This window comes from Poecilia formosa, unplaced genomic scaffold (assembly GCF_000485575.1).
Source record: "Poecilia formosa unplaced genomic scaffold, Poecilia_formosa-5.1.2 Scaffold3, whole genome shotgun sequence".
NCBI lineage: Eukaryota > Metazoa > Chordata > Actinopteri > Cyprinodontiformes > Poeciliidae > Poecilia > Poecilia formosa.
This window is the reverse complement of record NW_006799942.1, coordinates 5,359,234-5,383,075: the sequence shown is the minus strand read 5'-3', so window position 1 is coordinate 5,383,075 and position 23,842 is coordinate 5,359,234. Positions and strand designations below refer to the sequence as shown.

At 39.2% G+C, this 23,842-nt stretch overlaps 2 protein-coding genes across 6 annotated transcripts; both read right to left on the bottom strand.

Annotated features, from left to right (window-relative positions):
* Window positions 1-212: 212 nt before the first annotated feature.
* On the bottom strand, window positions 213-9,423 carry dlat (dihydrolipoamide S-acetyltransferase (E2 component of pyruvate dehydrogenase complex)). 2 transcript variants are annotated; one of them, XM_016673921.1, is made up of 14 exons: window positions 9,002-9,423; window positions 7,379-7,480; window positions 7,157-7,281; window positions 6,904-7,060; window positions 5,912-6,038; window positions 5,609-5,802; window positions 4,661-4,796; window positions 4,497-4,564; window positions 3,314-3,430; window positions 2,892-2,999; window positions 2,668-2,786; window positions 1,485-1,647; window positions 1,262-1,398; window positions 213-1,173 (listed from the first exon to the last, which is right to left on the bottom strand). In XM_016673921.1, the coding sequence occupies exons 1-14, from the start codon at window positions 9,254-9,256 to the stop codon at window positions 1,044-1,046; spliced, it is 1,938 nt and encodes a 645-aa protein (XP_016529407.1). In that variant the 5' UTR covers window positions 9,257-9,423; the 3' UTR covers window positions 213-1,043. The 2 variants fall into 2 exon arrangements, with proteins under 2 accessions (XP_016529407.1, XP_007556743.1); XM_007556681.2 differs by having other exon boundaries at window positions 4,661-4,790.
* Window positions 9,424-11,452: 2,029 nt separating this feature from the next.
* On the bottom strand, window positions 11,453-23,717 carry LOC103141154 (dixin-like). Of its 4 annotated transcripts, none has more exons than XM_007556659.2 (21): window positions 23,465-23,717; window positions 22,595-22,724; window positions 21,516-21,641; window positions 20,889-21,120; window positions 19,942-20,043; window positions 17,676-17,776; window positions 17,493-17,596; window positions 16,165-16,248; window positions 15,868-15,921; window positions 15,683-15,733; window positions 15,495-15,599; window positions 15,280-15,333; window positions 15,096-15,170; window positions 14,644-14,715; window positions 14,463-14,528; window positions 13,833-13,979; window positions 12,643-12,706; window positions 12,455-12,551; window positions 12,147-12,255; window positions 11,806-11,885; window positions 11,453-11,726 (listed from the first exon to the last, which is right to left on the bottom strand). In XM_007556659.2, exons 1-21 carry the CDS (start codon window positions 23,525-23,527, stop codon window positions 11,717-11,719), a joined length of 1,926 nt encoding a protein of 641 aa, XP_007556721.1. In that variant the 5' UTR covers window positions 23,528-23,717; the 3' UTR covers window positions 11,453-11,716. The 4 variants fall into 4 exon arrangements, with proteins under 4 accessions (XP_007556721.1, XP_007556706.1, XP_007556713.1 ...); XM_007556644.2 differs by having other exon boundaries at window positions 13,833-13,982; window positions 23,465-23,716; XM_007556651.2 differs by having other exon boundaries at window positions 13,833-13,982; window positions 15,096-15,167; window positions 23,465-23,716.
* Window positions 23,718-23,842: the final 125 nt, after the last annotated feature.

Below are 23,842 nucleotides of genomic sequence, written 5' to 3'. Positions count from 1 at the left end.
ATTTTCTGAGACTGTATTTTGTTTGCCATGATCTACAGCCTATAATTATAGGTCATAATCTATGATTGTCAAAATTAAAACTGAACAATTGTTGAAATTGTATGACTTTGTCTTGAAATAAATTAACTTTTCAATAACCCTTTAAATCAACCTGTAACCGGACATATAAAATGACGACTTCATCGTTGTGAGCCAAATCAAGAGTCTGTGCAGAAGGTTGTAATCTCCCAATTTATTCCTTTCCTGTTATGAATAACACCCAGCACCGGGTTTGTGCGTTTTAGCCGCAAGATCAACAAGATGTTTGACACTAGAAAACAAAACGGGTAGAAGAGAAATGGGTGAAACCGTTCCGTGTCTCTAATCCCTCAGAGCTAGATGAGCTTGTCATTTCTACGGTGACGTCTTTAAGGAGCTTGGTTACTTCAACCAAACAGTTCAACACCATATACATAAATATACAACACTGTGTGTTTCCACAGTGATTATCATTATACACACCGTAGTTTTAACCCACAGAAAACGCATAAAGTATTCCAACTGTATGTGTATGGCCACTGAATGAAGATGTGTCTGTGTGTGTGTAAATTTGGACCGTTTCTATGTCAATTTCATTTTATATTTATATTCATTTTATATTTTATCATGTGACATATGACAGTTTGCAGAAATACACACACCCACTGGTTTTAGGGTTAATATGCTAACAGGATGGACATGTAACACTTGCATTTGTAAAATATTCTCTGTATTTTAGCGACATAAAGTCTCTTTTCCAGGATTCCAAAAGCCTAATTCCGGTCTCTCATAGGATGGGGCCAAAATAAATAAAAATAGTGAAAGAGAGTGACAGGAAGGAAAGCTAGGAGAGACAGTGAGACGGACAGACAGGAAATCGGAGTGAGTTCTGCCTCTTCCCCCGTCAGGCTAAGTGGGAGTGACCTTATGGCAGGCCAGCCAATCACACGAGGCTCTGGGCCAATCAGATCTCCTCGGTGTGAGCTGTGCGCCCACTGCTGCCGCTCAGTGGTGGTTCAGTCTGATCACAACAGCATGGTGACCGGTTTCTCCAGGAGCTTCCTGAACTCTGCGAGCCACTGCGCTCCGACCGCTCCGTCCACCACCCGGTGGTCGCAGCTCAGCGTTACCGACATCACGCTGGATACGTCGAACCTGCGAAGCCGCCAGGGTGCCTGGGGTTAGCTTTGCATTATAAGCATTTTGTTCGTTTTATCAAAACAGCTGTTGCCATGACACCCACCCCTTCTCGTTGTCAGCGGGCATCAGACGTTTCTCGGAGCCTCCCACAGCGAGGATGCAGGCCTGAGGCGGGTTGATGATCGCCGAGAAGTTCTTGACACCGAACATCCCCAAGTTGGAGATTGTGAATGTTCCTCCCTGAAAGACGGAACATTAATAAATGTTAGTCAATGAATGAATGGATATGATTACATCATGAGATTCCAGCTGATACGGCGATGCACCTGGAACTCGTGAGGCTGCAGTTTGCCCTCCCTGGCTTTGGCTGCGAGAGCTGCCACATCAGAGCTGATGGCGGTGAGGCCTTTGATGTGGGCGTTGAAAACGATGGGCGTGATGAGACCGTTGGCTGTGCTCACCGCCACACTCACATCCACCACGTGATTCCTGGAGAAAAGCAGTCAATAGTGATGTAATCGATGTGTTTCTGAGCCAGAAAAGCGTCAGAGTGCCCTCTGCTGGCTCAAATGTGAAGCTGCAAGTTCTAACTTGCTGATAGATTTATTAAGATTGAGGAGTTTGGTGGATAAAACATTTATTTGGAAATGCACGCAAAGTTACTAAGGGATTTGTTATATGCATGTTAAAACACATTAGCTTTGTGCTCCACCCTTAAAAATTTTCTCTTAAAAATAATCACAGAAATTCATGAATGTTCTTTTCCAAATATCGTCATAATCGTTCATGAATTTCCTTTATTTAAATGCCCATCCAATTTAAACATAGTAGAAAATGTTGGATGTGGAAATGTTGGCAGACTTTTGAAAATCTCAAGAGAGAATGATCGATTCTGCATTCTCTTGAAATTATTTCAGCAACGTTAGCTGTGCTAATCTCTAGCATGAGAGGTTTATGAATGTTTAAAATCTTCAACTTTTAGCGTAGGAACAGAAAAATCCTGTTCAACTATAAATAATTAAATTCTTACAACAGGACAGAAAGAAAAAACAAAATTGTAAATGCTTTTCTTTAAAGTTTTTATATTAAGGCTCTCAGAAAAAATCTAAATAATCCAAAAGTGGTACTTAATGAAATGAAAAAGGGACAATTCAGTCGTCAGAAATATACTTAACTTTAAGGTGTCACTTTTCTATTGACAAACTGTACACAACAGTTCTATTTTAGAGTTAATGTCCTTAATGGAAATAAGAACCTTTGACTCAGTCATGCAGTTATTTTGCAAATATATTCAGCAATATTTTTTTGCAACTTCTGTCTTCCTGGTAATTTTTCAGTGTAGTTGTTTCTGCTCTTGGGAGGGTGACAGACGGTTTGCTTTGTTGCGTCACTATTTAGTAATTTAGCTGACTAAAACAACAGAAGGCTAAAATGGGAATTCAATTACATTACATTTAAGTAATGACAATGACAACCACTAAAGGAAAATGAACTCTTGTTTGTACTTACTGCCGTATGACTGTGTCCATCCAGGAGGAGTTGCACTCAGGAACCTTGAGGCAGGCCAGAGCGCTGGCTTTGATGATAAAATCATTCACACTGAGCTTGATATTCTGGGCTTTCACTTCCTGCAGAGCGGGGACAGCATGTTCACTTGCTCATCTCAACAGTAATTTAATGTGTTGCATAAAAAAAAAAGGCACCTCGCATGTCTGCTTAGAAGCTGCACTAACCTCATTGAGTTCTTTTCGAAGTTCAAGCACTTGGTCCATGTTGACATCTACAGAGAGATAATAGTGGGGGATGGTTTGCTTGGACTGCATCAGTCTCTGAGCGATGACCTGGAGGACAGACAGATAGACGCACTTCAGCTTTGATCCATAATTCATCACAGAGAGACGGAAGAGGTGTGCATATCCAGTCTGGGCTGATAAATGGAGTTGCCCGTCTGTAAGGCGAAATGTGGAAGCACAGGTCACAGATAGCAGAGTATCGCTGTGAAACCTCCTCAGGGTGTTTACTTCAAAGCTCTGAACGCAGCCGGTGGAGAAGGAGGCCGTCCTAAAGCCCGGCTGCCGGCAGAGCGGAAAGTCGCCGCGGAGGGAGCAGAAGTTGGGCGTTGGCTCTAATTTGTGTGATTCGTGTTGGCTCTCACCTTGCGGATGTTGCTGATGGGGATGTCTGTGAAGGTGCCAGCTGGAGCAGCTGGAGCTGCGGCGGTGGCTGCAGGAGTGGCTCTGGCAGCGGCAGAACTGGGAGCAGCAGCTGCAGACTGCCAGAGGACAGGATTTAATCAGCAGAAAAACATTAAGGCACAAACAGTTTAATTGCTTAAAAAAAAAAAAGAAAAAAAAAAAAAGAAAAGCAGGTTAGATACCAAAACAACTTGACTGAAAAACTGAAAGACCAAAGCAAAATTGGACGGTGACTGAAATCAGATTTTCATTTTGACCACCCCTGACTGGTTGGTCTGAAACTTTAAAATTCAATCTTTCTTTCCATCACTGAATGCTTTACTGCACAACCAGGAGGGTAAAACAGACAGAGGGAGCAGAAAAGGTGTAAAAACTGTATTTTCAGTAACATGTTTGGAGTCAGTAGAGGCTGTGGGAGAGAGCGAAACGTGACGCTTAAGGCATGCCTGAACAAATTACAGTAAACGGAATTCGATTCCAATTTTTGAGGCCATGATTCAACTCAAAATTTATTTGGTGAAAACCTAAATGAGTCCAAATGTTTTTCTGTCAATTTTGTAGCTTCCTCTTTGTTGTGGTGCTTTCCTCGCACGCCTACGTTCCAGTGACTTTGGGACATTTTATTTGGATTAGGAATCGAAGTAAACTGAGAATCACAGTTCTTATGTGAATCAATTTTTTCTAAAGGCACTTCCAGCGCCTTTAGATTTAAAATCGCTAGTAATTTCAGGACTTCGGTGTCACCCCAGAGCAGCAGCTTACAGATCCCTGCTTGATTTTTATTAATTGATTTTTTATTTATTCAGTTAGTCATCAATAATTTGGGGATATACAGACTGCTGTTTTATCAAAGCCAGCTACAATTAATGCTAATTTCAGTTGCTAAAGTTTGTTTGAAATCTAAGCACCAATACTACTTTGTCTTTCTCTGCAAATAATAATCAACCTTGTTCCATTCCTACTGCTCTATGATGTCACCTCGACTCCTTATGAATTAATTACTGGCCATTTTTTTTTTCATATAGTATTCATATATTATAGATATTAAGAAAAAAACTGGAATCAACTACACTCGTCAAATGAAAGCTTTGCAAACGGCAGAGAAAAAAATTCTTTAAACAAACAAAGCAGGGCTTCACTCACAGGAGCAACCTTTGGTGGAACAAAGCTTTCAATATCTTTCCTGGTAATGCGTCCATCAGGACCAGATCCTGAATGGAAACAAAATGAAAGTACCATGATTACATTGTTCTTTGTAAAAATATCAAAGCTGCCCACCGTTAGCTCGGTTAGCCTCGGTTACCTACCGCTGACCTGTGCCAGGTCAATTCCCTTCTCAGCAGCAAGCTTCTTGGCCAGTGGACTGGCAAACACTCGGCCTTTCCTTGGTGTTGCTGGGGCGGCGGCAGCTGCTGGAGCAGCACTGGGAACTGGAGCCTGCAACAAACATCCAGAAACAAAACCTGATATCAGCCAGTTTCTGCAGCAATCTGGATAAAACCTCTCATGATGCAGTATTTAAAAAAAAAACTTTTGTGAATAAAAGTAAGAAATCCCAACCCGAAACAGAGTACATGATCACATGATGATCACATGAAAATATCTACACTAAAAATATCTCTGAGAAAGAGGGGCAATAAATGCTTTGAAGGAAAATGCAGAAGTGGACTAAAGTAAACAAACTGAAAATAATGCAATAAAAAGAGTAAATATCAGTCGGCATCCTCACTTTATTAATGCTCACCAATCTACTTTCAATTACACATCGGCTCAACTTGACCAAAACACTTTGCATCACAGAGAAACCTGGGTTTGTCTTAATGCATTAATCAGAAAGGTGGGTGATGTAGTAAAATACCACAATAAAAACAAAACTCTGATTTCAAGTGCACTCTGTCTCATACTGGTTGGCCAAATAAGAAACCTGATTTCTGTTATAAGGTAAACAACAACATCATAATGAAGGTAGAGTTTGTTGTTAAATATTCTACCTATTTAACAACTGATGGGGCTCCACAGAGCAAACAGCAGCTATGGACAGATTCCAGTTTTGATAGGACCTGTTGATTATTTGACTCAAAGCAGATTCTCTTGTGTTTCCAGGTAATCATAACTCAGAATGTTATTCTCCTGCTTAATTAACTTAATGCTTTGCTCTCACATCACCAACCCCTAATTAACCTATATAACTGAAATCTGTCGATTTTTATCCACGTGTAAACACAGCTTGAGAAGAAACTTTATGAATGTCCCACCGTTACAGGAGTGGGAGCGGGAGCAGGAGGTGGCATGGACACGTCTCCCACCCCGGTCTCTACGTAATCCTTGAAGGCACCGATGTCACTTTCTTTCTCTACGATGATGCAGAGCGGCGCTCCCAAAGGAACATCCCGAGTTCCCTCTGATATCAGGATTTTAGCCAGATATCCCTCCTCCTGCACCTCGAAGCCTGCACAGAAACAGGAGATGTTAATTTTCATGCAATTTAAAAAAAAACAAAAAACATCTGGAAGATGTTTTTTTTTTTTTCTTTTGATTCCAACTCCATTTGGACCTACCAATAGTTGCCTTGTCAGTTTCGATCTCGGCCAGTAAATCTCCTTCGCTCAACTTTTCTCCAACCTTCTTCTCCCAGCGCTGCACTGTTCCCATCGTCATGGTGGGAGAGAGTGCAGGAAGTGCAATCTGTTGTACACAACAGCCAAAGGCTTAGAGAGTACAAATTCACAGCCTTGCAATCGGTCAGAAAAAAAACTTCCTATCCCTTCAGTAGTCACATTTTGCCACATAACAACCACAAACTTCAATGTATTTGATTTGTTACACGAACACCAAACAGTGAAAGTATAAAGTTGAAAGAAAGCAATACACGATTTTTTTTTCTTTTTCCATACATAAATATCTGAGCTGTATTTGTTTTCAGCAGCAGTTTTCATTGTATTCAGCGACATCCAACTTCGAATTAATTCTGGAAAAGAAAAAAGAAAGAGAGAGAGAAGCATCCCAAAAGCTTGTCAAACTGTAAAGCTTATTTTTTATGGCTTCTTGCCACTCTTCCATAAAAGCCAGAGTTATGGAGCGCATCAATAAAAACTCACACACTTAGTTTGAGACGCCCTCCCACCTAAGCTGGGCATTCCTGAGGCTCCTCCAGAGTTTTCATGGGGCTCTCGGCTGCTTCTCGTTTTAAGTTGCAGTTTTTTCCCCATTTACAGATAATAGGTTGTGACACATTGGAAACTTGGGATGTTTTAAAACCGAAAAATGTTTAAGACTTCAACAACTTTCTTCTTGCCCTGTCTACTGTGCTCATCTGTCTGTATTTATCCGTGTCTGAAGGCAACAGGACAATAAAAAATAAAGACATTGCAATGCTACAAATAGCTCAAGGAGTATGAATACTTTTTCACTGAAGCGTGAGTCACATACAGAGAATCCACCTTATAACTCGTCAGCTGGCACAAGCTGTGACTGTAAACAGAAGTTTCACGTCACTTTCACCCTCTTATTAGTGCACACCTGATGGTATTTGATGTTATACTACCCTTACCTTCATGTGTGGGGGGTAAGAGCTGCCTGGTGCTGCAGGAGGAGGAGCCGTGGCAGGTGAAGGAGGAGGAGGAGCAGAAGCTGCAGATGAAGGAGCAGCACCAGCAGATTTGACAGACTCCAACGTTGCGTCCTTAAATGCTGGGATAAGCTCTGGGCTGGAGGAGAACATTTGCACATTTAGTTCCTCCTTTGGTCATTTTCTGAATGAGTAGAAAGTTTGCCATGAATCGATATAAATACAGAGCACTGACTTATCAACTGTGATGCAGATTACTGATCCAACATTGACGTCTCTGGTGCCTTCAGGGACCAGGATCTTTGCTAGGTAGCATTCCTCCAGCATCTCAAAGCCTACGGTGGCTTTATCTGTCTCTACCTGCAAAGGTGGTTAAATAAAAAGTGAAATATGTAATATACTTTTGGATTGTACTGGGATTTTTTTTTTACATTTATACAATAAGACAGCAGCTAACCTCAGCTATAAGGTCCCCCTCACTGATTTTATCTCCTTCCTTCTTCTCCCAGCGAGCGATTGTTCCCGTCTGCATGGTGGGCGAGAGAGCAGGAAGCTCCACCTGATTAACAACAAGAAAGAACAGGGAAGTCAGCTAAAAGAATACACATCCAAAAAAAAAAATCACGTTATAGTAATCTTATCAAAAAGGATTTGTAAATAATGTCAGCTGTTGTGAGCAGAGTTGCAGCGTCGTCATCGCCTCATTTGACTGTTCAATAAAATGGCCCACAAGTCCGATTTCATCACATCTGCAGACTTTACGGTGGCAAAGCGGGTCAAGTGACATCTGATAGCAGAGATAAGAAAGAGCTGCCAGCTGTGAAGCCGACAGGATAGAGGGGGAGGTTTCCCAAAATAAACCTACATTACACTAAAGAGAGGAAATAAATGATTTATCCAATAGAAAATATGAATGGTGAAAAGCAGAATAGGAAGACTTGAAAATGTCTGGAATATTAAAATATCTTTATAAAATATTAATTTTAAAAAAAGGACTGATATTGACTGCTCTTTCACATTAAATATTTTGAAAATAAAATGTTTGTTTTAAACATTTATTTTTTCTAAATCAAGACTTTATTATAAGTCAGTATGGATTCACCAAACTACTGATGCTTAAATAACATTTTCTGAAAAGGTATTAAATCAAATCCCTGCTAATTAATCTGAATTCTTTCTGAACAGCAGATTAAAAAAAAAAACTGATTCTTCATGCAGTGCATTTAGATAAAAAAAAGTTGGTTACTTTTGACATCAAATGACACTGAATAGTGGAATAAAAACATCAGAAACTCACAGAATAATGTGAATGTTTCCATACGTAAAATGTTTATAAAAATATTTGTTACAAAAACCTGTAAGAGATTACAAAAGCCTAAAGGTTCAAACTCCAGCAGGACAGCAATGTGAAACATAGTTTCAAACCTACATGGTTGAAATCAAAGCAAATTATAATTATTATTTTTTTTTGGAATGGCCCAATCAAAGGAAATGGATGAGGACATACTATGCTTAACAGAAAATCAATCCAGCTCATCATTCTGAAATTGAACACACCATCCGCATAATGAAACATGGTGGTAGCAGCCTCATGCTGTGGGGATGTTTTATTTTTGTTTTTCAGTAGGGATGCTGGTCACTTTACAAGAACATGCCAGCTCTGCAGTAAATCCACGTCACAGCTTGTACATTATTTATAACCAAAATTGAAATCTGTGTATCATTTTTCTTCTTCACTATTATATGAATTTGTTTTGATCCGTCATAAAAACATTGATGTTATGTGATGTTAATAAAAAAATTAACATGGGGTTTGAATATTTTGGCAAGGCGCTGTACGTCCCCACTGTTAAGGTCAGAGTTTATCGTTTTAACAAACAAACACAACGTATTACAAAGTTTAAAATTTTGTACCGACATAATGCTGTGTCAACTTGATAGTTTTAAATCCAGTTATTACAAAGAAACGCCGCGTCACGACTCTTACAGGTGTGACTGCTGCCTGGTGTAGCTGACCGCTCTCCGCTACTAGCTGCTACCGTGAGCCTCGGTGCTATAGCAACCGGTCAGGTAACCTTACCTTCTGGTGAGGAGGGAGACTGTAGAAGCGGCTGCTCTGAAAGCCACCAGCCAGCTGAGGACACCGCAGGAGAGTCGTTCTGTGACCGAGACTCGAACCTAGGGAAACGACTCGGGAGCCCGCTCCGCAGTGAAGCCGCCTCAGACAGCCGGTGACGGGCACAGACCGAGAGCCGAGTGTGGAAGGCCCCGCCGGGAGGGCACGGGGACAGGAGAGCCCGGCGGACGGCCTGAGCCGCAGAATTAAACGAATCATTTCGCAGCGCTTGAAATTCTACACGGGGTTGTTAAATAATGTATTTGCCTCACATCGGCACCAGAAACTAGCTGGCACTGAGTTAGTCTGTGCCCGGACTCCTTCCTCCTCACTTTCTAATGACCTCCTCCAGTCCAAAACACAACGCTTTACGGCTCAGGTTGACTGGAGTTTGCGACAACGTCTTTAGAGGAGGTGTCGTAAATGTTGGCCACCAAAGTTTAGTCTTGGAATAATCTCCAAAGCTTGAAATGAAGCTAGAATTCAAAACGCAGTAAATGAAAAAATAATATTTACAACACGCTTTGGTATGCGCTATAAACTATTGAAAAGGTGTAAAGTTAGTTTACTGCAATACCACGAGGAGGCACATGGTGGCAGTAAAAATGGCATACCCATAGAACAAAACAGCACAACCTAAAAATGTTCTTTCTGCTTAATTATTCACTACTTTGTGATGTTCCGTCACATAAAATCCCAATAAAATACATTAATGGTTGTTGTAACGTAAAATAAATTAAAATGGCACTACATGGAGGAATTCATCTGATGTATTTTCTCTGATCAATTTTAGTTGCTCAACTTTAGTTTACTCTGTCCTACACATGGACTGACTGAAGCATAATGCAAATAGGACATTATATGGCTTTTTTTCTTTTCTCTCTTCCAGAACTACAATGTTTATGAATTGTTTTCTCTTTTGGCAGATTCTTCCAGCTTATCTGTGGCTCTCTACAGCTTCTATGAGTTACTGTGAGCTTCTTGCCTTTTCTCTATTTAATGCTTCATTTGTCTGGCCTATAAGTTTAGGTGGACGGCCATGTTTCAGTATGTCTGCAGCGGCCCCGTATTGTGCCTAGGGTGATGTTCAAAGCTTTAAGTACTTGCACTAGATTAGGGGTATCAGCATTAAAGGCTAAACAGACTATGCTCAATATTTTAATTTCTTTTTAAATTTGAAAACTACATACAACTTTTACAGTTATGAACCATTTTGTGTTGGCAAACAATATTACCAAAATACCAAAAAACTGTGTGGTTCTAACATGACAAAAATAAAAAGATTCCAGTTATTGGGGTGTCAAGGCACCACTTCATTCACACAGATGAACAAGTGTAAAAGTAGTTCAAACATAACAGTATAAAACATTAAATTAAATATTTCTAGCCTATTTATACTGTAGCTGTATTTGAAGAACAACTCTGTGTAATCATAAATTGGGAAACAATAAGTTGCCAAAAATCTCTTATTAGAGCATTTCTTAAGTGCAAGTAAGCATACAACACAACACAGCTATTGGTAAAAATATTAAGAAAGTAGCACAATCATAGATGAAAATGTACATTAAAAAGCGGCATACAAAAATTTTATTTCAAAATGTGAAACAGTCAAAGGCTTTTCCTCCCAAAACATGCAAATATCCATACTTTGCAAAAAAAAAAAAAAAAAAAAATCTCAACAAACACCACAAATGGGAAAATACAATCTCACCAGAAAATTGTACAATTTTTACTGTACATACAGTCATGGCAATTAAATACATGTGATCACAAAACAGACTTGTTTCAGTTGGCTTGTTAGTGAGAGATCAGTCAGAATTTTCCACAAATATGCAAACCTCCATACTGAGAAATAAACAGCATAAATAATGGAATGGTTAATTATGAAAGAACTAAAGTTTGCTTTGAACCAACATTAAAATCTGACACTTAAAAAAGGCTGTTTTATTCAAAAATCTCTAGACAAATAAACCATCAACATAAATATTATCTTATTCAAAATATTAAGAGATATAGTCTACAATTACAAAAAATGGAGTTAGGTGTGGGAAGAGGCCTTTTTGTCTAAATTTCTACATGGGTGCATGCATGTGCTTTTCCAATGACAATGAGTTCAGATACTTTAAGGCTTTTTCTTTATACAACTGTAACTGTTCTCTGTTCTCCTACTACCGCTAGGTGGCATGCAAAACTGCAACTGTAGGACAAAATGTTTTGTCCTACAAAAGTAAAAAAAAGGCAAATTCCTGTAAATCTGTTTTGTCTCATCCTATCTATTCCATCTTCCAAGCAGACATTGTTTCTAATTAGTTTATAATTTTATATTCTTTAAACAAGAACTAATGTAGTTGCACAAATAACTATGAAACATATTTGTTTTTCCTCTAATTCTCCATGCAAGCCTCAGTACAGTAGTTTCTATTCCACTTAGTCCACAAATAATGTTCTCGACTATTTTTCTACAGCAGTTATAGTGTGGCAGCATTAGGAACATGATAAAATCAGCTTTCCTTTGTAAGGCACAGAGTCTTATAATTTCCTTGTTGTCAGATATTTGCACAGACTACAGAGATATTCAGTTCATATTTAATAATCTAAAAAATGCTATGTTCTTACAGCATTGTGCTAATTTGTCCAGCCTCCAACACTGTGCATAATTCGTAGCTGCTCCGCTTGAATCTACAAAGGTCTAAAACAAAAAAGAAAATGAGTCTCTTGCCATAGAGAGAGTAATTAAAATGGCTGAGAGACAGAACAGTGATTATTACCTCTCATCGCCGTGGTCCTCTTCCAGCCAGGCCACTATTTTTCCCTCCCAGCCTGGAACAATTGCTCCATCCAGGAACACCTGGAGAAAAACGAAGACATAGCATCTTGCTGAAATGCTCAATCTCAGTCTCATCTAAATTCAGCTGGTTTCCGGTTAAACTCCCTACAACATTTAGCAAACTAAACTTTAGTGATAAAAGGTCTAGATTATTATAAAAATATATATATTTGTAAACTTAACACATCTTTATGAGGGGTGCCAATGCATGCAGCCACCATCATTAGTAAATGGTGGCCCACTGTCGCCCTGTTTTTATCTTTCTCTCCGTCTTAGACTTACCTCCTCTTTTACAGTGCCAAACTCTGGGTCCAGAGCCTTGAAGTGGTACCTGTAGTTTCCCTCTCGATCAACAGCCGCCTTAACATCCTTCAGAGTTACTTCACCCAGCCTGCATAATGCATGTCAAGAAAAAGAATTACATTTTCTTCGTTTTTAATGACATTTCGAATCATTTTGCTTATCGTATGTCCTATTTGTACTGCATTGTCAGGATCAGTCGTATTGATGAATGGTACACAGAAGCTATGTTTTCTTATATAGCGTCAAAGAAAACATATATTTCATTGTAAACGAACAAAGACACAAACCTCTTGGGAATATTGATCATGGAGGGTGTTGGAGATTTTCCAGTAAAGTAAAGGATTTTTGTAGAAGAAGGAGAACCATTCTGTGACTGACAACTCTCTGCAGCAAACAGCAGTTTCAGTTAGAAAAAAGTTTTAAGTTAGAAATGTTTCGTCACAATTACAATTTTTGACAGAGCAGAGATTCTTACGGAAGGAGGCCCAAGAGTCCAAATCTATGTGCTGACCTTTCCGTCTCGGTGATTTCCCTCTGCCCTACAAACGGAAAGAAAAAATATTTAGAGCGTAATTAAATCGCCCTCAAAAAACATTACTTTTTTAAAGGTGGAATAATAATGCAGTAAGCAATGACATTGTGTTAGATTGTAATGTGGATTTTCTATAAACTGCTGTATTGTGTATTTTCCAGGGACAAGGTGCCATTTTGTAGCACAATCGCGTAACTTCAGTCGTTATGAAAATGCTGTACATATGAAAAATAACTTAAAAGAAATTTGACAATAAGACGCCATAAAATTCGGCTGGGGACTCAAGATCCAATGATCAGCTTTAATCCATACTTGGTCTGAACTATGTATTCCGGTTTTACATCTAAGTATTTGGTGAAATGTTCCCTAGAGAATTGCACCATGACTACACACCACTTGTATTCTGTCATGGAGTGAGATTTCAAGCAGTCCACAAACTTTCAGCGGGATGCCTGGTTTTTCTAGGAGGCCATTAATGAAGCTATTATGTGTCATCCTGTTCGAATATTGAATTTAATCCAAATTTCAACCATTTGACACAGACAGTCACTCGCAGATTAAAAACTGAAGCTGAAGTCAACTGTTCCAAAACTAGCATAGCTTTCAACAGTGGATTAAAGTTTGCATTACTATTGACTAAAAGAGTGACATTTACAACTGTCCACACAGATAAGCCAAATGCCTTTAGGTGAAGAGAATTTTGGTCAAGATGAGGCTTTAACCTACTAACAATATGCCTAGTGTTCAACATGGCAGTGGTAGCATAATGTCCAGGGCTTGTTCAGCAGTGGATTTCAGCTGTGAAAGGTGGATTGAATAACAAGACAGGAAGTTTGCTTACAAATTTTACAAAATCACCTCAATTTGACAGCTAGATATTGAAGTCATGTATAATTTGGTGGTCCGACAGGACGACGATCCCGAACGCACATCGAAACTGGTTTAGAAATGGAAGAAGCAGGCCAATATTATGCTTCTGGAAGGGCATCAAACTCAAGCCTACTGGAAATGGACCATGTTTAAAAGCTTAAAAGAGTGTAAATAAATATGCATCTATATGTACACATTTAACCAGAAATGTTCTTTTCAAAAATATTTTCCTAAACCAGGACATTAGTATGAAGCCGTGATACCCTGTGAGTATGCACGACATGCAGTCTGTCGATGAGTGACACTATTCCCTGCTCCAGGGTGTCCAGTGTATGGTGCTGCGGGTCATGGTCTCTGAAGTTGATCCGCAGGCTCCTCAGTGCGTCTCTGAGCAGCTGGACCTCCTCCGCCTGCTGGCAGAGCAAAACCGAAACACACTTTCAGCCCACAGAGCCGCAGTGAAAATGCACCATGAACCCATTTCGCACAGATCACTTTGTCTTTGCACATCATACAAGTTGAGCCACTTGTGAAGTGTTTCTATGTCACATGCAATTCATATTTCAGAAAAAAAGTGACAATTAGCAACATTCATTTGAGCAATAAAGTGTATGTTAGGAGTTTTCTATCTAACTGGTTGAGGCTATCCAGTCCAAAACATTCATCAGTTTGTGATTACCACCTGAGGCAGATTAGAGCAGGAGATTCTCCCTCTCCCCATTTCATGTTAAGATTTCTGATTTGATTCTAAGATGCAAAAACATGTGTGGCTCACATATTTACACTTTGATATGAGATGGGCAATCGGACCACGTCAACCTTAATATGACAGAAATGAAATGTACAGTAAATCTATTCAGTCTTCAACTGATAGAAAGAGAAATAATGCTTACACCCGATACAGAAGGAGTTGGGTTTCCAGAGTAAGAATATCCATTGTTTTCTGCGCTGACTGGAATCTGATAAAGAAAAAAACAAAAGAAACAAAACACGGCTGTAGGTTGTATGGGTGTGTTCTTCATGGGAGCAAAAAAAAAAAAAAAAACACCCAGCAAAGCACAGAAACAGCATTACCTCTTGCAGATTTCTACTCATTAGCTCCTGTAGCATGTCGTTTTTATGCTCCAACTCTCTCTGTGCTTCAGCCTATAAAGAAAGTGACATGATCAAAAGTTGGGAACATTTCATGTATGAAGATTGACCAAAAATAACTCGCTGGTGTCTCCCTGTTTATTGTGTCACAGATGTTGACATGTCTAAAACCTGTCACACGGTTCTAAAGAGGAAGAAATCAAATACATTTTGAGAAACATCAAGCTTTGCCAACTTTATGACGTACCTCATGCATAACTCTACCCTAACCATCTGAGAATAAGTTCAAAGCCAGTGACCAGTGACCCTCAAGCCGTTATGCATGATTCATTATTAGTCTTGCTGAGAATCTTTTAACTTTTGTAGCAGGGTGTTAGAGTGTCTGAATTATTAAAGTAGCTCACTTCAGCCCTCAATTCAGCAAATTAACATACCTGGAGCTTTTGGCCTTCTTCTAGTTTGTGTTTGTACTGTTGGAGTAATCTGTCCTTTTGGCCGACGTCCTTCTGCTTCCAGCCACATAGAGAAGACATATTAGATTCTCTATTCAACTCAAACTCATTTGATGTTGACAAACGAGCTTAATTAAACCAAATGAATTTTATTCAAGCCTGTCACCTTGCATTCACCCCACAGCCTGTTGCATTCCTCCAGCTTCCACTTCAGCTCTGCCTACAACACATCATTACAGAAAAGGAGAATTACTTCTAAACAATCATCATAAATACCATTTTGGAGACAAGTTTTAGGTGCAGTGTTTTAATGATTTTCCCACGATCGTAAATAAGAAAAGGGAAAAGAATTTTTAAGAGAAGCCTGAATGTATTTCCTACATGGTGGTTGTTGAGTTCGTCTTTCGTCATGCTAGCTCGGAGAAGTTCCTGCTTCATCTGCAGTATAGACGCTTCCTGAGTGCACAGCCTCTGCTGCTGGGCTTCCTGCACAATAAGAACCAAACACAAAGTCAAGATCTGAATCGGAGAATTATTACAAACATTATAAAAATGCTGCTTCAACTCACCTTAACTGCCTGCAGGTTTCTGATCTCCTGCTTGCAGAGCAACAGCTCCCTCTAACACGAGAAGCAAAGAACACAATGCATTAAACATGAATGCCAGAGTGCATTCTGCAGTTGTAAGAATAATCTTGTTCCTAACAGACCAAATAAATCAAATATTAGCATAAAAAAGATAAGGTATTGTGTACCTTCAGCTCTGTGACCTCCTCCATACTCTGATCCAAACGGCTGCGAGTGACTATCTGGAAGAGAAAAAGGTGTGTGAGAACTACAACAGAGGGAGAATAAAGGGAAACTGATATCCGTGTCGCTCTCTGACATACACAAGCACGCACATACACAAATGGCTCAGGAAAAAGTAATGTGATCTGCGGCGAGCACAAAAAACTCAAGAGATTCAGAACTGAGACCAAAAAGAATCGGACGGACAGAAAATCGAATCAACGGTTATAAAAGATAAATAAATCAAGTGAACTGAAACCTACCAGCTGCTGTTCAGCATTGACTGGCTCCAATGTCAAAGACACATCCTGTTCATCCTCAGGGAGAGAGCCATGCAGCAACAGAGCCTGGAAAAACACCCACAGTCTAACATGTGACACCAATTTGTACTTTGCGGTGAAGCCACACACCCATTAGCTGACAAACTATCCTTTATTTGAAGTGAAGTTAAGTTTGTGCAAAATATACAAAAACTAAGCAAATAGAACAAAAAACAGCCAAAGATGAAGGTCTTACAATTAGGTTTCAGACATGACATTTTTTGTTATACTTTCAGTAGCTTTTGCTATGTTTTGAATCTCCTCATAAAGCCAACCGAATTTATTGGCACCCCTCATAAAGGTGTGCAGAAGAAATTTAAATAATTCCATCTTTTAATGCAGAGGCACAATCTCACCATTAGATAAAAATCCAGGTGGTATTTTTTATACTCCATATATCAAATTAGTTAAAGGGAATGATGCAGAAGTCAATTTCTCTTAGATTCTGGCCTCCAGAATAGACGAGTCACTATGTTCCTCTTGCCATCACACACTTTTAGAAAACTGCTGCAACGAGCTGCACCTTTGGACGACCAAAACCTCCACAGCAACAATGGATGACAACTGGTTGCATGGGAGTAAAAGAAGAAAAATTAAACCACTTTCTGTTCTACCATCACAAATGTAAACCTGTAACTTGAACTGTGTGCTTTGGTCACATGAGAGTAAAATTAAGTTTTTCAGTAAAAGAGGGTTCGACTTCAGACAAAAGATGTATAAAAGAAAAAAACATGCCCAATGTTCAGAATGGTAAACAATGGGTTCATGATGCTTTGGAAGAGTGAAAGACATAATGATCACTTAGGAATAATTTAATAATTTTAATAATAATTGAAAGTAGTGTTTTTTGTAACGCTTCATGAAATAAATGACCTCCAGTGTGAGATTTAGCTACTGCAATAAAAGATCGATTCATCTTAAGAAATGTTACACATTCTTGCAATTCTATGATTACAGTGTGAAATTATTGGATAAGAGCTGCGTTATTAAATCAAGAATTGTGTAGAATTCTATCAAATCAGAGGAAAAAAAAACAAAACAAAACAGATGGACTATTGTCATATATAAACAACTGTTAACCGTTATTCTCAACAGGCTTAAACATCTCACCGTCAATGTGGGAACAAATTAGTTTCAGCTAATGCAAAAAGAGTAAATCAACATAACTTTAGTACTAATTAACACCTTTATCATGATAACAATAAAATCATCCTCATCTTTTAATACTGTTGAAAGAAGGGAATGTTATCGCCTCATCCTCGTCTTCATACCTGCAGGGCAGACACCATCTTCCGTGTCTCTTGAACCTCCTTCTCCAAGGTTTCACTCAGAGAATCCTCCAGTGCCATCTGCACTACAGCATTAGATGACTCCACTACGAGCACACACAGAAATGAGTGACACAAGCCAAGTGAGTATGTTTTGATGCTCACTGTAGGCTCGACAGGACGTACCACTGCTCTCCTGCTCCTGCTGCAGGCTGTCATGCGCCTGTCGGACTGAGTTGCTGCTCTGCTGACTTCTTGGTGACGGCAGTGGAGTGACGGAGCTGAGGCTCACGAGAGACAAAAACACTAATTAATCGATCTATTGGTAAATGTTTCACTGGCCAAATGAATTGGCAGTATCTGAGTCTATCCCCCATGGTTGCTTTTAATTTGGTCAACAGAGCTTCCAGCCGACGGATTTTGAACACTTTATCTTCCTTTATAGTAAATCTTAAAGAGAAGTCTGCATCACAAAAAACTAGAGATCAGAAATTGCCTGCAAAATTCTGATTGTTGGATCTCCGCTTTAACCATGTTTGTGACATGCATATTTTCACCGATGCTAAAGGCAATTCTGTTAGCTTTTAGCCAGAGGATTGAAAAACCGTACCAATGAATGCAGAACAAAAAATGCCCACAGGCAAACTGAATGTTGTGAAAGCATTCTAGACCGCCAGTCTGTGTTATACAGGCTGGATTTTCAAATTAATAAGGCATGTCACAAACCAGACTCAATCACTATTGTAAATGCAATATAAAAAAAACAAGTTAGTAGTCATTTTGCATGTTATATTGTGTTCCTTGATTGTAGTCAGTTTGCATAAATATTTTTTTTGCTGAAAGATATATTTTATAAATGAGGGAACGTAAGAGCAGAAAGAGACAAACCACACAGAAAAGAGCATAGCATGAAAATGCCAAAAGCACTAGTTAAACTCAATCTTATCCGAGTTAAAGTTGTTTAAAATTATGAAACTCAAAGAGCCTCTGTGTCTCGGCTTACCATTTAATCTGGGTTCCCCCCATAGTGGGCTGCAGACAGTCCGGCCAGCACAAAACACTTCGCCCCTTTCCTCTGTTTTAAGCCCTTAGGATCTTGAAAAACTCATGACAATTTCTGTATCTTTATGCTGTCAAGCCACGCCCCCTGCCCTCCAGATAGCCAAGAGTTACTAAGGCAACCGATACAGCTGACACTGCTCAGTATCTCCCAGTTAAGCTAAACATCCAATATAGGATTGTTATAGCTCTGGTGAGTCTGAGATGGCCTCTAATAAGGCAGCAAGCCTGGAATAAATGCACTGGTTTTCAGCCGTTATTTTCACGACGGGTAAAACGCTGCAAATCAAAACTTCACACCAGCATGTGACTGCAGAAAATAAAGACAGATCATTTCTTTTTCTCAAGAATCAGTCCTGTGGTTAGCTCAGATGTCTCTGAGCAAACACACACAAATCCTAACCAAGATAAAAGCTTAGGGGACAAAGACAAAAGTCATATGCCCTGTCAGACACACACAGACACACACACAGACAATAATGAACCACATAACATGATGTGAGGTTAGGGTCTGAAAAGTGACAAGTATGGAAAGTAACAAGTAACTGTGAGCAAAGGAAAAACAAAGAAAAGGTATGTATTTCTAAGTAGCACAAAGTTCTTTAAAACAGGAGCCATGTTTGTTAACTTCAATCAAATCAGCCTCTACACATTTCTAAGTCACAAAAAAAACTAAATATATTCTTTTGGTGAGTTTAGGTTGCTGTTGCTCATATTTGCAAGATTTGCTCCCAACTATTTTAATCTCATTCAATAATTCTGTGTCAAACACAGCAAATAAAATCCTATTTTTAAATTTTTCTGTTAAAGAACTGTTTTGCCTCAATGCACTTCAGATAATTTTAATGTTTCTTATGTAAAAAAAACAATGTTTTAACGACAATACATTTCTTAACATGAGAAATAGTATTTGAGGTCAGTCATTCTTATTTAGCCCAGTAGTTGACTGGGATTGAAATACGTATTGAAATAATTTAGGACGTTCACAATGAAAGTCATTTCAGTCAACACAGCTAAAATCATTTTCCTAATACAAGTTAGAAATAACTGCATTTTTATGATAACGCAAGTGTAACAACTACCTGATTGCTGCCAGAACTTTTGCTTTGCTTAATTACAATTTTTGGCACAAGTCGTCATTTGGACTGATTTAAATTGCAGGCAGACTGGGTCCCCTGCAAAGAGCTTTTAATTCCCTGGGTATGGTACTTGACTGTTAGGTTACCTACTTCTCTCAACATAATATGAAGTAAAGAAAAATTAATTGCTTATTGTAAGGAATTTATCTTGATATCATCCATGTCTGTTTTAATCAAATGAGAAATGGGAATGATTACAGAGTGGAAATTTGTTTCTTAAAAGAGTAATTTGATTTTATGCTGAAGCAAATCACCTGCTGAGATGAGGATCCTCCTGCTCATCTGTGACTCCTCTTTCATACTGCTGGACCAGTGCACGGACACATATGCTCCTTTCGCCATCTAACCCCCAGCCACTAAAAGAGGACACGCAAAATAAAAATAACACAATTATGTGTAAGAACTGTCTGATTCATCATCTTTATATAAGAAGATGAGCCTCAGCTCAGCAGCTCAAATTGAGGATAATTGATTGATATTATTTGTTTGTCCATTAGAGGTCAGCAAATCCTTTGAGGATGTTGCTCTGAGACTCAGTAGATCTGCATCTGGATGGTTTAGATGAGTAAAACCAAAATAAGTGTAGGCTCAAACAGACCAGGATAAACAACAAATTATGACAAACTAATTACAGGGTAGTTTTTTTTTTTTAGCTCTCCAGTTAGAGTTAAAATGCTCTAACTGGTAATCTAAAAAAAAACAAACAAAAAAAACAAAAAACAAAGCTGTTTTATATTATCATAATTGAGAAATTATTAAATGATTCAGAAAGGATAGATTTACGACTTTAGTTATTTAAGCTATTTATATAAAGTCACCAGGTAAGTCAATGTAGGCCACTTTACAGAAGGCTGGCAAAAAGACTAAACATGACCAACAAAAAATGTTATAAGAGAAAACAGGCCGTGGTTATTTCGGTGTCAGACTTTTTTATGTTGGACATAGTCACATTATAATCATTTGATAATCATTGTAGATTAGCCTGTAATCTATAGCCTGAAGCGACAGTCCACAGCTGATGACAGACAGGAGGAAAACAGAAGGTCAAGTTCATCAGATCTCAAATTGAAGTTAAGACTAACGTACTGATTCGCAAGATTTAAGTTATAGTGATCCAAAAGCAGCTAAGGTACAGAAAGGCATCTCTAAAAGTTTCTCTTTACAATGTGCGATTGTCTTACAGCCGACAACACTGGCGTACCTGTTGATGCGTGCGAAACGTATTGGCAGTGAGGCATCCAGGCGGGCGGATGCCAGAGCAGCAGCAGCCCCTTGAGCCAAAGCAACCGTGGAGAGAGGATTGTGGGTTGTGTTTCCTCTAGTTAAGCTCCTCCCGCCTCCAGCCGCAGCCCTCTGACTGGCTGAAGGTTTGAAATGGGCTGCCAGAGCCAGAATAATCCTCATGATGGACTTCAGGTTCCCATCGACGATGTCTAAAAACCCAAAACAAAGCCTGTGATGCAGATGTCTATCAACCATAAAACGTGTTTCTGTTTTTCTTTTACGATGTTAAAATGGTCTCCTTATAAAGCGTGATCAAAAGATACAGTTTGAATCTCAGCGGGAAGAGCAAGGAGAGTAACTTATCAGAGAAATTACTTTATGTTCACCACATTCCACCAGCACAATACAGCAATAACAGCTTTTTTATTATTGTCCAAAGACAGGACACCAAGCGTGTGTGCAGACCAAAGCAGAAAGGAGACAGACAAGGTGAGATAACCTTAGAATGGCATGTCTATGACTGAAACTGACAGTCAGTGAGGTTAGATATAAAAACGACAGTCGTGTAAAAACAAATGTGTAAAAATAATTGCCTGCGGTTTACCTTTTGCAGATATGTGTGGCATGCGTATGTTTCTAGAGGAAATGAACTTTAAGACTTCCTCCACATTCTTTCTGCTTTCCTCTTTGTTCAGTGGAGGTGTGTAGACTCCCTGCAGTACTTCACCAGCTGCCATAATAAAAAAAAAAAGCACAGATAAAGAACATTAGGAACCTCATGTTGAGGGATGAGATGTCCCAATTAAAACTTCCTTCTCACACAATCCAAGTGACTGAAAAGGCATTTGCCAAATGTGAGTCGCATTCTGACAATTCAATAAAAACATAAGACAACCAAAGGGGGGAAAAAAGAATGCAAACTGTGTCCTTGAAAAGAGAGCAGCTTAAAAATGCAGCAAAACAGCACTCTACCTTCACCCTCGTCAAAGCTTCTACAAATATATCTGACTCACTACTGCAGTCTTTGGTAAACTAACACCTTGTTTCTCCTGCTGATGTTTTCATGTGCAGTAGAATGTGAAATGCTAAGCTACAGGTCTCAAACTCCAGTACTACAGGAAGTGGATGACTGAAGATGATGTCATCCACTTCGGCAGTCACAGCAATGGGCCATGAACTGGATCTTATTTGATTGTCTTAAGTCCAAAAACTTGTGACGTTTGCAAAAGCGAATCTATTTTTTCAGTTAGACAAAACTTCAAAATCTCTAAAGAAAGACAAAATGTATAACCTGAAAGGCACTCAGATTTTATTAGCTCAACAAATGTGTTTGGACTGTAATAAATGAACTATTATGAGCAGCGAATACCATGTGCTTTTTGAAAAATGGTTGCAAATTGCAGCGGATGCTTGTCTAGACATATGAAACAAAAAGCTTGAGCTTAATTAGGGATGATTCTGATAATTTAAGAATGACAAAAGCAGACATTTTTTGGGACCACTATGCTTAGATTTAAAATTTTCTAAACTGTTTTGCTCATCTCATAGAGCCACTGAATTTAAATCATTTCAGGCAGATCCAACCAAAAATAATGAGTTTTGCTGAAGCTTTTCCCCAATTGAGTTACTTCACCATGTGGTACTACTGTATATCAGCATATGTGTGAATCTGTGTATATTTACCAACAATCTCTATGAGTTGAACAAGCACAGCGCCATCCTGCAGATCACGCCGGAGGTCTCCAATGGGCTGTAGGCCCAGCTTCCTCTTCAGCTGAGAGTTCACCCAGGAAACATATGCTGCCAGCTGCTGCTGCAAGTCGTCAATCAGATGCACACATCCAACACACCACAGACAGACACATACACAGATGCAGGGCTTAGTGATTGGGGCCACATGAAGCTCAGACAAATAAGAGCCTTTGTTGCTTATGTTAGGACAGAGCAGAGGGAGGGCGCTGGGGAGGAAGGTCAGCCTATTGTCCCAATAATTTCATTTTTGCTTTCGCTCCTGCAGATCCCTTATTTAAAGTTGTACTCCTGACTTAAATATTCCTTCAACATATTAGTTGTAATACATGTGATCCTTTCTGATGTTTCATATGACAACTCATTGTCATCAGGATACATCACAAACAAGGCACACATTTTACACACAGCAGAGGTAATTTCAGGTTTGGCTTCCTGTGTTATTTAGCTTCCTTAGCTAAAGTAAGATTGAAGAGCTCCAGTAAGGATATAGCCTAACAAGTACATACTAAACATTTAGAATCATTGATTACTTTATTAGTACTTTATTACTAAGTCTCGTATCAAGTTTTTTTGTTGTTGTTTTTTTGGTTGGAAGAAAACATTTACACTCGCGATGTTACTCACATGTACAAGACTGACATATCTAAAAAATAATAAAAAAAAAAGCAAAACAAAACCTTATTTTAATTGTTCGTTTAAAGGGACGAGCACGCGCTTTTAAGCTTTGAAAATGTAAGCAACGTCCACTTGCTAATTGGCTCAGCAAATTTACCAAACACAGAATCGGAAACGTTGGGTTACCTCATTGTAGCCCCCATGAAGAACCTCATCCAGCAAACTTCCTCTTGAGAGTGAAGCGATCATCTTTTAACTCGAAACTCCATTTAAAGACGGCTAACGAGCTAACTGTCACAGCACTAGCCTGAACAACGGGCGGACCCCCGTTACTAACCACTGGTGGACTCAAACAAACGTCAGTTGAGCCAGACAATTGATGTCTCCGAGCAGGCTACCGTTACTCTGGACAGCAGACCTGCTGTCAAGTCAGCCATGGTAACAACGGCCACTTCCGGTGACGTTTCACAATAAAACACTTCACCGACTTAACACGTATTTAACAAAATACAGAGTCTCCTATTAGAGGAGGATTGGCACCTAAATATAGATAGCCAATGCAAA

Coding starts and splice junctions, on each gene's coding strand:
- dlat (XM_016673921.1), bottom strand. CDS start 9,256: ATGATTCGTTTAATTCTGCGGCTCAGGCCGTCCGCCGGGCTCTCCTGT. Junction 5,803..5,911: donor AACTGACAAGGCAACTATTG/GTAGGTCCAAAT, acceptor GTTTCTGTGCAG/GCTTCGAGGTGCAGGAGGAG. Junction 3,431..4,496: donor TTCCACCAAAGGTTGCTCCT/GTGAGTGAAGCC, acceptor GTCCTCTGGCAG/TCTGCAGCTGCTGCTCCCAG.
- LOC103141154 (XM_007556644.2), bottom strand. CDS start 23,527: ATGATCGCTTCACTCTCAAGAGGAAGTTTGCTGGATGAGGTTCTTCAT. Junction 15,600..15,682: donor GAAACCTGCAGGCAGTTAAG/GTGAGTTGAAGC, acceptor CTTATTGTGCAG/GAAGCCCAGCAGCAGAGGCT. Junction 11,886..12,146: donor TTGGCACTGTAAAAGAGGAG/GTAAGTCTAAGA, acceptor GTTTTTCTCCAG/GTGTTCCTGGATGGAGCAAT.